The sequence below is a fragment of the Vigna radiata genome, unplaced genomic scaffold (assembly GCF_000741045.1).
Source record: "Vigna radiata var. radiata cultivar VC1973A unplaced genomic scaffold, Vradiata_ver6 scaffold_268, whole genome shotgun sequence".
NCBI lineage: Eukaryota > Viridiplantae > Streptophyta > Magnoliopsida > Fabales > Fabaceae > Vigna > Vigna radiata.
In genome coordinates, this window is record NW_014543978.1 from 371678 (window position 1) to 390622 (window position 18945).

At 32.5% G+C, this 18945-nt stretch overlaps 1 protein-coding gene and 1 pseudogene across 1 annotated transcript; both read left to right on the plus strand.

Annotated features, from left to right (window-relative positions):
* Positions 1-1413: 1413 nt before the first annotated feature.
* Positions 1414-4055, plus strand: LOC106755071 (putative disease resistance RPP13-like protein 1). The gene has a single exon (XM_014637165.2). The coding sequence runs from the start codon at positions 1553-1555 to the stop codon at positions 3647-3649; it is 2097 nt and encodes a 698-aa protein (XP_014492651.1). The 5' UTR covers positions 1414-1552; the 3' UTR covers positions 3650-4055.
* A 2393-nt stretch (positions 4056-6448) lies between these two features.
* LOC106755069 lies at positions 6449-16814 on the plus strand (annotated as a pseudogene).
* Positions 16815-18945: the final 2131 nt, after the last annotated feature.

Here is an 18945-nt window from a genome sequence, read left to right on the forward strand (position 1 = left end):
ATATATATATATATATATATATATATATATATATATATATATTGACAACAAATTTGTCATGCACATTGCTTTTAATCTCTCTCAGGTACAAACATATAAATATTGACTACCACTTTATTCGTGAATTAGTTAAAAAGGAATATCAACTCCCATTTATGTTAGAACTGTGCATCAAATAGCTGATATATTCATAAAAACTCTTCCAACTATTGCCTTTAATAATAATTTCATTGACAAGTTGAAAATCATTAGCATTTATTTTTCAACTTAAAAAAATATCGAAATAAAATATAATTAGATATTATATATAATCAATTATTTAGTTTATAAATATTATATATATATATATATATATATATATATAATATCATGACAAATTATTTTCTTTTCCATTATGTTGAGCGTATTAATGTATTACTATTATATATATTATTGTTTTTATTGGGTATGAGGTCAATGTCAGTGTTTAAGTTGAGTTGTGATATCTAAAGTCTAAACGCTATTTAAAAAGTGAGCTTTTGTTCATCTAAACCATTTGGAGAGTATCGACACAAGATATTTTGATAGCAAAGTTAGTTTAACGTTGACAAAAATACTTTATGTGAAGTTAATACACGTAACCTGTTTCTTTATCTCAAACATTTATTTATAGATTTCGCGATTAATATTGACATAATTATTGTCCAATAGCAAATAATCATACTTTATTTTTAAATTGATTAACTTTAAGATTAATTTGTTCGATGATTATTTATATCGATCGACTCATCTCATTACTGATCTTGTTATCTTGTTCACCTAATTATTGATTGGCTATTCAAATTGATAAATGACTGTCTGACTTGCTTGTTGACTAGTTGCGATAACTTGTGTTTCAAGCTTGGAGATGTTCATTTGAGTTTATTGGTTAATCAAATGAACTTTAATTGCTTAGACCAAATAATCATAAGATACATAAACAATACATATTGATGGATTGAATGAGTTATTTTATTTATTTCGTCCTTAATAATTATCAACGTAAAGCATCATTCATAAAATACCACCATTCATTTCATCATAACTATAACCAGCTTTTGGTCCGGCCATTCAAAATTAATATATAAAAACAACCGTTAAACAAAATAATTTGAGTTATTTAAGTATTTGATGACTCGGTGAAGTTGTTTCACGAAGATCGTCGTATGCATGCACTCTGTGGTGTTAGATTGTTTTACAAAGATTAAATATTAAATTATTGCTATAAATATTATTTAACGTGACAAAAATACACCGCAGAGCAAAAACATCACATTATATCAAGAAATAAAATAAAAGATTTTAACGTTTTCTTTAATATATCTCTTAGTTTAAACAATTTGGTTATTTAATTGATAGTATAACAACGATGCCCACTCATTCGTAAATGGAATACAGCTGTTAAAGCATACGGAATACTCAGCAGTTCTTCTATGGTTGACTAGAAGAAAACACTGGTCAAATATCTTATTGTCCATTTCATTCCTACATCAACCCATTTGAATCACTCAATCCCTTTCATCCTTGTCTTATCATGGCATTAGAACTTGTTGGTGGTGCTCTTCTTTCTGTTTTCCTTGAAGTTGCATTCCAGAAGCTAGCTTCTCCCCAAATTCTCGATTTCTTTCGTGCAAGAAAGCTTGATCAGAAGCTGCTGAACAAGTTGGAAACCAAGCTGCATTCCATCCATTCTCTGGCTGATGATGCAGAGGGAAAGCAGTTCACGGATCCGCATGTCAGAAACTGGTTGCTTAAGGTCAAAGATGTTGTCCTTGATGCAGAGGATCTCTTGGATGATATACAAATGCTCTCCAAAAGAAAAGTGGACGATGATTCTGAATCTCAAACCTTTACGGGCTGTACTTGCAAGGTACTCGATTTCTTCAAATCTTCTCCTTTTAGTTCCCTTAACAAGGAAATTGAGTCTAGGATGAAACAAATCCTTGACGACTTAGAATTTCTCTCAAGCCAAAAGGGTGATCTAGGATTGAAAACAGCTAGCGGTGTTGGATCTGGATTGAGTAATGATCTCCCACATAAATCACAAACAACACCGTTGGTTGTTGGAACTGATATTTATGGCAGAGATCATGATAAAGAACTGATCTTTGATTGGCTGATATCTGACAACAACATTCAGAACCAGCCATCCATACTTTCTATTGTGGGAATAGGAGGGGTGGGCAAGACCACTCTTGCTCAACATGTATTCAATGACCCAAGAGTAGATGAGGCTAAATTTGATGTCAAAGCTTGGGTTTGTGTTTCAGAAGAATTTGATGTTTTCGAAGTATCAAGAGTAATCCTTGAGGCTGTTAGTGAATCAACCGATCATAGTAAAGATCTAGAGATGATTCACAGAAGATTGAAAGAAAATTTGATTGAGAAGAAATTTTTTCTTGTTTTAGATGATGTTTGGATTGAAAACCAATCTAAATGGGAAGAAGTGCAGAAGTCCCTTGTTTTCGGAGCCAAGGGGAGTAGAATTCTTGTGACTACACGTACTAAAGAAGTTGCTTCTACAATGGGATCAAAAGACCACTCCCTTAAGCAATTAGAGGAATATGATAGTTGGAAGTTGTTTGCTAAACATGCATTCCGAGATGATGATACTCAACCAAACGCAGAGTTCAAGGAAATTGGCATGAAGATTGTTAAAAAATGTAAAGGACTACCTCTTGCTTTGAAAATCATGGGAAGTCTATTATATAAAAAATCATCTATTTCAGAATGGAAATCTGTTTTCCAAAGCGAAATATGGGAATTTTCACAAAACCGTTGTGATATTGTTCCTGCTTTAGCATTGAGTTATATCCACTTTTCTTCACACCTCAAGGTATGCTTTGCTTATTGTGCCCTATTCTCCAAGGATTATGAGTTTAGAAAGGAGGATTTGTTTCAGTTGTGGATGACTGAAAATTTCCTACACTGTTCTCATCACAGTAGGACTCCAGAAGATGTTTGCCAACAATACTTCAATGATTTACTATCAAGGTCCTTCTTTCAACAATTGGATGAAAAGGAAGAAGTATTTGTTATGCATGACCTCGTACATGATTTGGCAAAATATGTTGGGGGAGACATGTACTTTATGTGGGAAGTCGGTAAATCAGATAAGATACAAAAAGATACTCGTCATTTTTCAGTTAAACTTAGATACAATCAATATTTTGATGGATTTGGAAAGTTATGTAATTCAGAAAGGTTGCGTACCTTTATGCCAACAGGTTTTTTACTTATCAATATGTCCATACATGAATTGTTCTCCAAGTTTAAGCTTTTACGGATGTTATCTCTGTGTTTTGTTTTGGACCTTCAAGAATTACCTGACTCTATTGGTAATCTTGAGCATCTCCGTTCATTAGACCTTTCTAACACTGCAATAAAAAAACTACCTGAAAAGATATGCTCACTCACCCACTTGCAAATACTAAAGTTAAACTTTTGTAGAGATTTGGAGGACTTGCCCTCAAATTTGTATTTACTCACCAACTTGTACCGCCTTGAGTTTATAGAGACTAAAGTGAGAAAGGTGCCACCGCATTTGGAAAAACGGAAGAATCTTGAAGTTGTAATGAATTTTAGTGTTGGCCATGGCAGAGAGTTCTTTACTCACCTCTGGAGTCAATAAGTGATGACTGTCTCTATAAGGATCTTTCCACTAGATTTCTTCCCAACACTCAGGACCCTCAGTCTCAATGTGTTTGATAATCTACAAATAATTTCACATGATGACGCTCATCATCATCTCGAGGATCTTACAGTTAGTGAGTGCCCTAAATTTGAATCATTGCCTGTAAACATGCATATACTGCTTCCATCTCTCAGCTGGCTATACATAAAACACTGTCCAAGACTTGAGTTGTTCCCTGACGGAGGTTTGCCATCAAATCTAGAGGATATGGAAAACATGCAAATGTGTATCAACTACTTTTCTCTTTCGTTGGTAGTCCTGCATAAGGCTTCTAACAATTCACTCCTTCCATCAATTTTTTTAAACATAATTATACTATTGGATTAACCATTCCACTCTTGAATTTTGTTTCCCAAGTTCTTACTACAAATTAATGTCACTGATAACTATTTTTTTGATACATTCTTTGATAATTTAAAGAGTTTACTTCTTGAACACATAATGGTTCTCTATTGCAAAGGTTTAATACTATAGTCAAAACATGTGAATTTAACTCGTAAATACTTAGCTTCACAGTGAGTAAATATGAATTTAATTTGTAACAATCTAGGTTCCTTCGGTTATGACAAGAATATATCCTTCTCATGCACAGTCTATGCCACGTGCTCTCATGGATGAAATCATCCAATATTTTCTCACTGACATTGGGAAAATGTTGAGCTTTACTCAGGTGACTGACTGTTATCACATGAAAATAATACAATAATAAATGATTTGTGAGCATATTAACATTATCATGCAGCGATAAGCAGGTTATATTTTCAGAATAAATGATAGTATAAGTATTTGCAGAAGAATAATGCATTACACTAACAGAGTAAATGTTCTGTTCCACTTCTTAACAGATTATATTACCCTCATTTCTCTTATGCTTTAAGGTTAACTACTGGACAAGGTACAAAATCACATGGATCAAAATATGAAGGACATTATAATTTGAATCACCTATTCTATATCATTTATTGAATCTTACCACTACAAACCAAATTATAATAACTGAGTATTTTAGTTATATTTTTTAATGTATGGACAATTTTTTTCTCTGTCATTAGGTCAAATATTTGGTAAAGGGCTTAAGGATGTGATCTTCATATCATCTAACTTGAATTCGTTTTTCCTTCCTTACTGTTATAAGTTCAATAAAATGTGTAAACTTCACCGACCTCAACCGAAAATACTATGAACCCAACTAGCTTCTTTTCAAACTGTGTTCATTACTGACTACTATTTTCTCCAAGTGTGGATTGGTATGTTTTCATCAAACAGAAGCCTTGTTTTCTCCTTTCTATTGTATTGGTAAACCCAAGAACCTTTCACTCCACCAATCATCCTCCATTTGATTATTGTATCTCAAGTTTTAAATTTTTCTGAAGGAAAACTGATTTAGAAAGTACTGACCTGCATACCTTTCTTTTTGTTTGGTGGGATGAAGTCCTTCTTTTGTGTCACTTAAATGGTTTGTTTGTTTGCTACTTCACTGGTTGTTTGATAACAATTCAATTTAAGATAATGATACATTAACATAGATTATGTATCATTTTCTTATTGGATTTAGAGCACATTAGCATAATAACAGATAAATAATAAATTATTAAAAAAATGACAGATGTATTATGTTAAAATATTTATGTCTAAAATATATTTTTCCTTCTATTTAACTGATCCTTCCGATATTAGTGTTTCTCTTATGTGTTGAATTGTGTGAAGAAATAAAGTATGAATATGTCTTTTACATGTTTGCTTCCTAACATTTTTGGAAGACAAAAATAAAAGGAGTTATTTTGTAAGTTAAAAGTAGTATACAAAGTTAAAATTAAAAATTTGATAAGTTATAAGAAAAAAATAAATTAACTTATGTATAAACTAATTTTAATTTTGAAAGAAGTTTTTTTTTTCTTCCTGTTTTTACTGCAAGAACTTGGGAAGAAACTAGGTTAAATATACCATCAATGATTTGTTTGTAATTATTTAAGCTAGAGGAAGTAATTACGAAGAATGTATAATATATTTCTCTAAATGACAAATAGAAGGTCAAAATCTTGGACCCTTTTGAGCATTTCACACAATAATAAAAGCTGTGAAAAGAAAGAATCTGGGCTATTACTTCTTGCACTCCATCAGATTTCTTCCAGCACCCTATCACCTCTGGAAATTATTTTTATTCAATTTGGGTTCGGTGGTATAATAGAGTTTGGGCCTAATGACAAGGCTATGAAAGTGGCCTTCTATAAATTCAATTTTTCTAATAACAAATTTAATGTCGTAAATTTAAATGAAAAGTTCAGCTTTTTAAAATTAAATTTTAAATAATTATTCAGTTATTAATATTTCTCTTCACTGATAATTTTGAAAGAAACATTTAAATGACTAAGTATGCCTAAACTTATCCATTCATACAGTGTGTATTTGCAAGTCTTACAAAAAGCCATCACTCCTAAAATAGATTATTACCATTCTTTCCTCATAATATTAACCTCTGGCCAATCAAAATTAATATATAAAAAATAAGATTGAAAGAAAATTATCTTTAAAGTTATTTAACTAGTTTGCTGAGTCGGCTAGGTTGTTTTTATGGTTTTAGAAGTAAACATGCACTATGTCATCTTTAATATGTAAGTTACACCAAAATATAAAAAATTCCTACAAAGAAAATACATATAATGTTAGATTATTATTATAAATGTTATTTTAATATAAAGTCAAAAATTTCCATAACAAAATACATTGCAATACTAAAAGAACACATTAAAATTTAAACAAGCTTTTTAGACAAAAATTCCCATAACAAGCTTTTCAATATATCTGTTAGTTTAAACAATTCACTTATTTCTTTAATATAATAATAGCCCCTTGTTCATAAATGGAATACAATTATTGAAGTATGTAATGAGTGGAAGACTCAGCAATTATTGGTTGACTAACCATGTACAGTTTCATCACTACATTAACCCTGCATTGCACTGAATTAATGGCATAAACTATCAGCGCTTGAATCCCATTCATCCTTGCCTTACCATGGCATTAGAAATTGTTGGTGGTGCTCTTCTTTCTGCTTTCCTTCAGGTGGCATTCGAGAAGCTAGCTTCTCCCCAAATTCTCGATTTCTTTTGTGCAAAGAAGCTTGATCAGAAGCTGCTGACCAAGTTGGAAACCAAGCTGAATTCAATCAATTCTCTGGCTAATGATGCAGAGAGAAAGCAGTTCACGGATCCACATGTCAGAAACTGGCTGCTTAAGGTCAAAGATGCTGTCCTTGATGCAGAAGATCTCTTAGATGATATACAAATGCTCTCCAAAACCCAAGTGGATGCTGAATCTGAATCTCAAACCTCTACAGGTTGCACTTGTAAGGTACTCAATTTCTTCAAATCTTCTCCCATTAGTTCTTTTAACAAGGAAATTGAGTCTAGGATGGAGCAAACCCTTGACGCCTTAGAATTTCTCTCAAGTCAAAAGGGTGATCTAAAATTGGAAACAGTTAACCGTGTTGGATATGGGTTGAGTAATGAACTGCCACAGAAATCACAAACAACATCGTTGGTTGTTGGAACTGATATCTATGGCAGAGATGATGATAAAAAACTGATCCTTGAGTGGCTGACATCTGACATCAACAATAGTAACAAGCCATTAGTACTTTCAATTGTGGGCATGGGCGGGGTGGGTAAGACCACTCTTGCCCAACATGTATTCAATGACCCAAGGGTGGATGAGTCTAAATTTAATGTCAAAGTTTGGGTCAGTGTTTCCGTTGAATTTGATGTTTTCAAGATATCAAAAGCAATTCTTGAAGGTGTTACTGAATCAAGTGATGATAGTAGAGATCTAGAGATAGTTCATAGAAGACTAAAAGAAAAATTGATGGGAAAGAAATTCTTTCTCGTTTTGGATGATGTTTGGGACGAAAACCAACCTAAATGGGAAGAAGTGAAGAAGCCTCTTGTTTTCGCAGCTCAAGAGAGTAGGATTCTTGTCACCACACGTAGTAAGAAAGTTGCTTCTACCATGCGATCAGAAGTTCACTCCCTAAAGCAATTACATGAAGATCATTGCTGGAAATTGTTTGCTGAACATGCATTCCAAAATGATGATGATATTGAATCAAATCCAGAGTGTAGGGAGATTGGCATGAAGATTGTTAAAAAATGTAATGGACTACCTCTTGCCTTAAAAGCAATGGGGAGTTTATTGTACAACAAATCATCTGTTTCTGAATGGGAAATTGTGTTTCAAAGTGAAATATGGGAATTTTCAAAAGAGCGATGTGATATTATTCCCACGTTAGCATTGAGCTATATCCACCTTCCTTCCCATCTCAAGGCGTGCTTTGTTTACTGTGCCATGTTCCCTAAGGATTATGAGTTTAAGAAAGAGCATTTGATACACTTGTGGATGACTGAAAATCTCCCACACTATCGTCAACATAGTAAGTCTCCAGAAGAAGTTTGCCAACAGTACTTCAATGATCTACTATCGAGGTCCTTTTTCCAACAATCAGGTGAAAAGGTAGGACTATTTGTCATGCATGATCTTCTAAATGATTTGGCAAAATATATTGCTGGAGACATATACTTTAGGTGGGAAGTTGATCAAGTCGAAAAGATACAAAAAGTAACTCGTCATTTCTCACTTGATCTTGGTGACAATGAATCTTTTGATGGGTTTGGAACTTTATGTAACACAGAAAGGTTGCGTACATTTATGCCAAAAAGTAGAAGAATGGAATTTGACCACCGTCGGCGTTGGCATTGCAATTTGTCAATACGTGGATTGTTGACCAAGTTCAAGTTCTTACGTGTTTTATCGCTCTCTCATTGTTCTAACCTTGAAGAGTTACCTGATTCTGTCTGCAATCTTGAACATCTTCGTTCGTTAGACCTTTCTTCGACTAACATAAGAAAACTATCTGAAAAGATATGTTCACTTTCCCACTTGCAAATACTGAAGTTGAACAGGTGTAGCCATTTGGAGGAGTTACTCTCAAATTTGCATTTACTCACCACTTTGTATATCCTTGAATTTACAAAGACTAAAGTGAGAAAAGTGCCACCACTTTTAGAAAAACTAAAGAATCTTAAAATAAAGATGAATGTCTTTCATGTTGACCATAGTATAGAATCAGGTATTCAACGGTTAGGAAAGCTCAACAACCTTTCTGATGCCCTATCAATTAAGGGACTGCAGAATATTGAGAATCCTTATGATGGATTAGAAGCCGATTTAAAGAATAAATCACACCTTGTGTGGCTAGCATTAGTATGGGAGAGGAGTGGGTACTCTGTTGATTCAAAAAAAGAAGAGGAGGTAATTGAGAGTCTGCAACCTTCCAAAATCTTAAAGAACTTGTCAATCTTCGAATATGGTGGAAATAAATTTCCAAACTGGTTGTCACAAACCTGGTGTCTTTAAAGTTGTCCAATTGTAAATCTTGTCAACATTTACCTCAGCTTGGTCTTTTGCCATTTCTGGAGGAGTTGGAGATAATAGACTCTCCAAGACTTATTGGGCCACTGAAAGGAGCTTTCGGAGACAGGTCTTCTTTGAAAAGCTTGAGGATATCATTACTGGACGTAGAATGTTTTCCTGTTGAAAGTTTGCTTCCACTCTCTCTTGCTAAACTAACCATTAGTAATTTTCGAAATCTAGAAAAACTAGACCATAAGGGGCTTTCTCAACTCTCATCTCTCCAATCATTGATTCTTTGGGACTGTCCCAAACTCCAATGTTTACCAGAGCAGGGTCTTCCCCAATCAATTTCGAATCTTCAAATAGTCAATTGTCCTTTACTCATAAAACGTTGCGAGGAAGGAGGCGAAGACTGGGAAAAGATTGCTCACATTAAAAACTGTTGGGTTTGGTGGTTTTGAATAATACGGATGCATTTGGTCGTACTATAAATTATTTTTGTTTTGAATGTGTAGAAACTTCTTGTTCACTTTCATTGGTAGTCGTGGAAAAACTTCTAACAATTCATCCCTTCCATCAATTTTTTAACATCATAATTGTTAACACTCTCTTTTTTGTATACTATTAGGTTTACAATAATTATACAACTTTGTTTGAACTCCTTGAAAAATATATCTATTTGTATTTTTATGTTTAATATCATATTGTTTCTTTTAAATTATGCTTAAATATTTTAAAAAAAATAATTTTTTCACTTATTTTTATCGTAATAATGAATATATGTATCTAAGTTTATCTTATATTTTTATCATAACAAGTTGTAAATATAGGCAACAGAAGTGACTTGATATTTTATCTGATTCCTTATCATTTGGATGTTTAAATCAGTATTGGGATACTGTATAAGTCTGAAAATGGTTTGCAACTTTTCAAATAACAACTCCTTCGGAATTCTAAGACTATATTCAACACATCACCGTTTAACTTTTAAAAGGAATAATCAGAAGCGATGAATAAGAGAGAATGAAGATACTTAGTTAGAAACATGAAGGAGGAGCATGTTGAATTCATAGAGTTATGTGAGTTTTGGTTTTAACTAAATTCAATTAGTTCAATCCTTCAACTCAAAACATTAATTAAATCAACATAATTTCTTTTATAATATGTTAGGTGAATAGATTTTTCCTCTAATCCATAGTTTTTTTGTTATTTTAAGATTATTATATTAAGAATAAAAGAATTAACTAAAGTTACATAAAGTTATTATATTAAGAATCTTGTGGAACATGAAACAACGGTTATGCGGAACATGGAACCGTTTGGAGCGATAGAGAGAGAACTTTGAAAGTGCGTTTTGATTTATGTATCTAACTTTTTTTTACCGTAGTTATTATTCGTTAATAATCAATCATTTTACCTGATTTTATTATCTAATTATATAAGTAACTAATTTTATTATTTTAGAAACTAATAAATTAGTTTTTTGAATCATGTGCTATGACTAGGTATCAAAATTTAAACTTGACTGTTAATAAAGTGAAAATTCCAATATTTTTAGGTAACTCAACATGAAATAGAGTGGCACTTGGTGTTACAAACTCTTGGGATTCATGGATTTGACAGCATTCGACGGTCTAAAACTGACTCCAGTATCCTTAAGTCAATAGTCATTGTTTGAGTGGCGTCTAGCGGTATTGCATTAGTGCCTACTGAAATATCAGAAGGCAAAAACTTTTACTTTGAGTTTTAATTGAACAATTTGACTTTTCTTAAACTATTTTTCATTTAATAAACTTCTTTGATATATAGATTTCTAAATACAAAATCAAATCAATCAAAGATATAATAGAAGTTCCTATTAACAGCCAACCAAACCCCCTGTTCTCCAAGAAGACACACGTACTCTAATACGAATTGAAATATTTGAAACCAACTTATTTTAACAAAAAGATTTCACATATCAAAATCATAACATAGTTCAAGTGAACGAGAATTCTATTCTAGTACTTTCCTTTTTCTTTCCTTCTGAATTTCCTAGTAAAAAAATAGTTTGTCAAATTCACCACTTGAAACCAAAGAAATTAAATTTATATGAATCATTGAGACGAAAACATCAAAAAGCTTTCACATATGCATCTTATATAATACAAACAATTCAACTCAACTCAATATCCAACTATTTCAATCAACCAATTTAAATCACAAATCAATTTTACTAAATTACGACACAACCATATACAAAGACAACAAATTTTAGAAGAATTAGTACTAAAACTAGTAAAAGAAGCAAAACTGGTTAGTGAAAACTAATTAGCGAAACAAGAATCAAAACTAACCAATAACTACGACTAATCTGAAAACAACAAATCAAAAGCAATTAAACTATGAAACAACAAATAAACTTTCAAAACAACTCACTAGTGGAAAAATAGGATATTATTATGACGGGTAAAATCCATCCATCATAATAGGTTGACCGGCAACATAATTATGATAAAAATAAGACATATTATAACGTAGTTTTAAAAATAAGACATACTATAACAAAGTTTGGCTTTAGCATATGTCAAACCTTGAGAGAAATCCAAGCAATGTTTCTGTTAGCAATTGATCTCCCACCCATCATCATAATTGCTGGAATAGAACTATATATAAAAAAAGGTTTTAGCATTCATTTATATAACAAAGAAAGTCCAAACATTGAGGTTCTTACCAATCAATTNCTTGTCTGAGTTGTGTGGGAGGAGGCCTGTGCAATGAGCAGAACCACAAAGCACAGTTCTCTTGCATAGACATAACACGAAGCTGCCAATGACGCCTGAAATTCATAATAACTTAACTATTAAATATTAAAATCACATGTGGAACTTTATTATGTTAACAAAGTTCACTTACCCGGATATATAAGGCAAAAAGTATATCTTCTTGCCGCTTCCAAAACTTCTTATCAGATTCTGGTTGATCTGATCCAAATCATTTGATTCATGAATTGATTGGGGATCAATGAATCCATAATCATTAGAATGCCCCAACTTGTTACTGACCCCAGACATATACCTGAAATAAAAAATTAACTTTGATATAAGGATACTTGATATATAAATCAAATTTATACCTAAATAATTGCTCATAGACTTACATCATCCATAGCTGAATAATTGAAATATTCAACTCTTGTGTTCCCGACGCAAGCTCACGGACATCTTGGCTATGAAGGTATATTGGGACCTCAGAGCCTGTCCCAAATACATTAGCATCATACTCAACCTCCAAAGGCTTCTCATCAAGGATGTCAACAAGTAGATGTAATGAAGCAAGAGGATCATCCTCAGATAGAGGAATCTTCTCCGGTGCCCGCGTCTGTTGTTACATGAAAAAATAAGATAAGTTTTGACATAAAAAACCTTTAAAATTGAGAAGTGTAAAGAAGAATTTAATACCGAGGGGTCAGAAACTGGACCAACCAAAAATTTAGGCCAAGTGATAAACGACTTGAATGCTTGTTCCACAGTGAAAATCTCTTCTGTGGCCAGAGGAACCGAGACATCTGGTACGATCATTTCGTCCACTGAGACCTTCACCTCATCCTCTAATAGTTGCATACCATGGCATAGAGTCGCTGACCTAAACTTTGTTCCACGAGCTACCAGGACCATCTGGCTATCCTCTAAAATGTATAGCAGACATGGACTACCATCGTCCATGTCATCCTCTGGGATGGCTGGTGCGGAACAACTTCCTTTCCCGCTTCTCCCTGTCAGAGTAAATGTTAGATTATACAAAAGATAGAAATAATTGCACATAAATGTTGTTTATTAAGTTTACCTGTGGGAGGGATAACAGGTTCCTGTACAGGAGATGGCACCGGGTGCATGCCATAGCTATGAAACTCCTGCTGGAACATGGCGCTGAATTCAGCCCTCATCTCTAATCTAACCTCGACCCTGATCTCCTCTCTAAGGTCTTCTCGGACCTTTTTTCGGATCTCTTCTGTCATCATTTCTCTTTGTGTTTCACTATAAGCATATGAAGACTGACGAGAAGAGCTCCCAAAATAATGTTTAATTCCTACTCCAGGACCTGCAACACGTACACGTCCAGGGTGCTCAGGTCGTCCAATCGCAGCAGCAAGAATATCCTGGCGACCCTCTGGAGTGAATTGACCTTGGGAGCTCTGCTCAACCAAGGTGTCCTGTAACATTACAAAACATCATTATTCTTTAAATAGTTTAATGTAGTATGTATAATGACAATAATTATTATTTTAGGAACAATGATAACTTACAATTCTTTCAGAAATCTCCCGTGCAATGTCGGAAGAGTAAGTGGCCGATGGTCTCATACGAGTCAGCTTCCATTTTTCATGTCTAGACGATGGAGAAGGAGGCTGAGGGGGGCTACCACTCTGAGATGGTGGTCTAGCATCTGCCTTTTGCTTGAGGATTTTCTCCTCAAGCTTCCTATACCCACCACGAGATAATAGGTGGGGGTTTTNGTTTTGAGCACTTGTTCCTTGNGCTTTNCTTCTAATTNNCTGTCACATACACATTAATTAATTAGTTTATATGATATATATTTGTTAATGAGGAATTGAATAATATCAACTATACTAACCTGCCATTCCTCTGACATCCGACTCTCTTTAAAAAGCCGCCAAGTCTCCTCATCAATGGACTTATATAAACTACATGGAGTCTTATGTTTATGGTGTCCATAGATGTATCTTGATGTCAACTTACTTTTAAAGTTTCTNAAGTTTTCANNAACANTTGACAAACACTTATTTCTAAGTGTTGCGACATTTGNAATGTCAAATGTCANCTGAAATAAACATAACAAAGTTGTATCAGTACAAAATTATCAATATAAACAAATTTTAATTCAAATGATATTAACTAACTTACCAATATATCGTTCCATATAATGTTCCGATCAACCTCGAACACATGATCAAAAGATGGAATGAGAATGCTAATCTTATCACGTGCCACTACTCCAAGGTATGATCGGAAGTCATCTACATAGGGGCCAGTTGCCACACCCGTGATGACGTTCACATTCACCGGAGTTCTTTCACCACTATTTTTCCTGATCAATAGTTGTTTCATCCTAGTGGGTCCTTTAGTGGATCTGGTAGGGGGAGCCTCATCCCCTGAAGAATGTGGATGATCAGCCATATATCTGTCAAAATAAATAACAACATGAAATATTAATAAAAGACTTTTGTAATATCATATAATTTAACAAAACATGTAATAGTAATCATAGAAATGTATAAAAGCAAAACTAATGTGATCTTAATAAAATACTTATATAGAAATTGAAAATTCATACATAAAGATATGGATTCATCATATGTATATTCCCTCATCATGATCTGACCGAATTGNATGTACATCGTCGTCAACTAGAGATTGGTCATCCAAATTTGTTGTAGTTTGAAATGAATGGTTGTCAGCAATATGAATATTAATCANATTGTCTTCGTTAACTTCAATNTGTTTTTTGCCTTCAAGAGCGACATACCAATGGTCAGACGTAGGATCTTTGACATAAAAAACCTGCGATGGTTGATGTACCATGATAAACGGTTCGTCTCGGTAACCCACCTTTCGAAAATCAAACAGTGTCATACCCGATTCATCTATTTTCACACCACTCTTATTGTCAAACCACTTACATTTGAACAATGGAACAAAAAACTTGGTGTAATCAACCTCCCATATCTCTTCTATTATACCATAATATCTCATTGATCCAAGTACAAGAGATTGATCTTTTGATGTGGAAAATTGAAGTGACTCAGCTTCTAAACTGACTCCACTATTTTGTACTGTGCTTTTATCATCCAANNTCTTCGTATAGAATGTGCAATTATTGACTTCATAANCTNNACAACACACGACATCAAACTTCAAACCATTTGCAAGCCACAATAAAGTTTGAGAAGAATGTGGCTCTTTGTCAATTTCAGATTTGAACCAAGACATAAATGTTTTATTATGCTCCATCAACTGCCATTTCTCTGATTGTCTTGGATTTTTATTCTTAACAATGGCTTTGTGTGCTTCCAAAAAAGGGATAACCTCATCTGTGTTGTTCAATATATAAAGATGCGCTTGCAACAATTCTTCGTGATCTTTTGTCACCACATTCACACCTCGGATGCTTTTATTTGTAGAAAATTTATTCAACCATGATGTGCGAGGAACTCCTATTGGATTTGTTGATGACATGTATTCTGAACAAAACTCGATACTTTCTGATGGGTGTCGCGGCCCATACAAATTTGATTGCATATGAGAAATGCAATATAGCTAGGGAATGACTCCTAGGTCGTCTCTCAAGGACCAAACTATGGTTCGAAAATCAGGTCAAACACGAAGGGAGGTTTTGTGGAAAGTGTTTTCGTGAATGCAATAAGACTAAATTAAAACTGAAAATTAAACACTACTTAATATAATTAAAAACATTAAAATGCAGGAAAACATTAAATGCAACACTACAACAGTAAAATATCTAAACACAGTTAGAACTATTCAAAATGCAACAACTAATTAGGAAAATAGAAAAAAAATAAAAAAAATAAAAAACTCAAATATTTAATATAAAATATTCTAAAGCAAATTAATTAAAAAAAAAGAAAAAAAATATTAAGAAAACCTGCAACCCATGTGCGCCTCCACTGAATCAACATTTGCTTTTAATAAAATAAATAAAAAAAATAAACATTCAAGGTAGGTAATCAACGTTTTCTCCATATAAGAAACAAAAAAAAAGATGCGGCTGTCCTTCATTCAATTACAACTTATGTATTCCTTCTAGAAGAAAGGAAATAATTGGCTTTAAAATTAAATCCCAGCACCATACACCTATTCCCATATAATCCATTTATCATGCCATGAAAACAAGTAAATGTTACTTTCCTTTCAGCAGCCGTGGTGTGCTCATTTAATGAAATTTCAATAGAAAAAAAAAATCACGAACCAAATTGAATCAGCGTAACGAAGAAACCATTAAAANGAAAAGTGTGTCTTTCTTTCATTCATCCCCTGGAAGCAGCGTATCAAACAAAATAAACATTCCAAAGTTTTTTTTTTCAAAAAAAAAAAAAACGTTCACAGCAAAAGCAAGAAAATTAACACCTATGTAGCGGCTGGTTTCACTTCCGTGCTCTTCATTCCTTCAACCCATCAAAAACAGCGTGAAAATGTTCTCCCCAAAAGCTCTACAAAGACCTCAAAGAAAAAGCTAAAGGAGAATGTGAGACGGNTCAATAGTCTTAGCATCGTGCTTTTAATTGCAAATGTAAAGNATAAACAAAGATAAATCGCAGCTTCTTCAACCAAATCATTGACTCTTAAGGACTGTCCCAAACTCCAATGCTTACCAGAACAGGGTCTTCTACAATCAATTTCGAATCTTATAATATACCAATGTCCTTTGCTCAAACAGCGTTGCCAGGTTGGAGGCGAAGACTGGGAAAAGATTGTTCATATTCAATATCTGAAAATAAGGTAGTGATGTTGTTCGTTTTGAATATTGATGCATTTGGTCGAACTATAAATTATTTTTCTTTTGAATGTGTATAAACTACTTTTCTCTTTCATGGGTAGTCGTGGAAAAACTTCTAACGATTCATCCTTCCATCATTTTTTTTAACATCATAATTATTAACACTATCTTATTGTATATTATTATTATTAGGTTTAGAATAATTATACAACTCTGTTTGAACTCCTTGCAAAATATATCTATTTGTATTTTTATGTTTAATATCATATTGTTTCTTTTAAATTATGCTTTAAATATTTTTTTAAAAAAATAATCTTTTCACTTATTTTTATCGTAATAATGAATATATGTATTTATGTTTATCTGACATTTTTATCATAACATATGATGTAAATATATATAGGTAAAAGAAGTGACTTAATATTATATCTGATTCCTTATCATTTGGACGTTTGAATCAGTACTGAAGATACTGTATCAGTCTGAAAACCGTTTGCAACTTCTAAAATATATAACAACTCCTTCGGAATTCTAACACTATATTCAACACATCACCGTTTAACTTTTAAAAGGAATAATCAGAAGCGATGAATAATAGAGAACGTTGAAGGAGGAGCATGTTGAATTCGTAGAGTTATGTGAGTTTTGGTTTTAACTAATCCATCAACTCAAAACATTAAATCAAGATAATTTCTGTTATAATAAGTTAGGTGAATAGATTTTTCCTCTAATCCACAGTTTTTTTATTATTCTAAGATTATTATATTAAGAATAAAAGAATTAACCAAAGTTACAGTAAATTTAATTTTATAGGCAACTTAACTCAATGTTTTACAACTTGATCGGGAAGTGGATGTAAGCATGTTCCAATCACCATCCAAACTCAAACAATTAACGTAATAAAATCATTTTCTACCTTATTGTAGATTTGAATTTTTTATTCATTTAATTTATTTATATTAGTTTCAATACGAGATTGTTTTAAACATTAAAATATAATTTGTTGTGGATGTATAATAATAATAATAATAATAATAATAATAATAATAATAATAATAATAATAATAATAATAATAAATAATAATAATAATAATAAATAATAAAAATAAATAATAATAATATTAATATGAGATTTTCTGTAAACAATGAAAACAAACTTTTCAACAAAGGTAATTAATTACTCGTATTATATGCAAGGGTAAGTGTTTAGAATATCTTATCTTCTAATAGCTAAAAAAATTTTTCAACGGACGAAATCCCTTGGTAACATAATAAATCTATGAGTAATATATTGATGGATTTTCGACGATAGAATATTTATTGGTAAATTCTTTGTTGGAAAATATTATTAATGGATAATGATCATCGGTAAATATTGACGATATGTGTTCTCTAGTCATTGTTGAACGATTCAGGTCGTCGGTAATTATCGACAGATAAAAATTGTTGATAGTACTACGACTATGTTTTGCATTACCATTGATTAGAGACTTTTGATAATGAGAAGATTAGTTTACAGTGCAGTTTGTATTGTGGCTAACCCGTAAGAAATGAATCTACAAATTATCAATTTATCCAGCCAATTCTTAATTCTCAATTCATTCAGCGAATTCATCAAATGCAATCATTTCATATTCATATAACAAAAATAGATAGTTATTGTTGGATGTTCATTGAAAATAAAAGAAGTTGAAAACACATCAATGTTTTAAAAAGTTTCTAAATATTTTAAAAAGTTCTTATAATATTTATTATAATTGTTCAAAATAGTGAAAAACTATATATGTAGTTAATCTTCCTTGTGTTAGATAGGTCCTCTATTTATAATAGAAGAAATATGGACTAAACCCAAAATACAAATAACAAATAGTAACAAACTAAAAGATAAAAGATAAATATAACATAAAGATAATATATCTAACATTCTCTTCAAGCTAGTACATACATATGTATCAAACTTGTTATTAATATAATCCATCAAGACTTAGTGAAAATATATGCTTCTGCACTCAAGTGACACCAAATTGCTAATGATTTGCAAGACAACATAAAAGACGAAATACCAACCCAAAAGACTCCTCCTGAGCAATAAATTTGGGAGGAGGTTGCTCCATGTGAATCTCTTATTGTAAATCGTTGTTGAGGAATGCCACCAGTGGATAAAGAGGTAATTGTTTGAGAGTTACCACGGTAAAAATAAACTAACAAAAACCATATTCTCCATGGAAAAAAAAAGCATATATGGATGGGTCAAATGCAACGGTGACAAAAGAGAGGTCATAAGAGACAACAATAGAAGAAGCCATGGATGA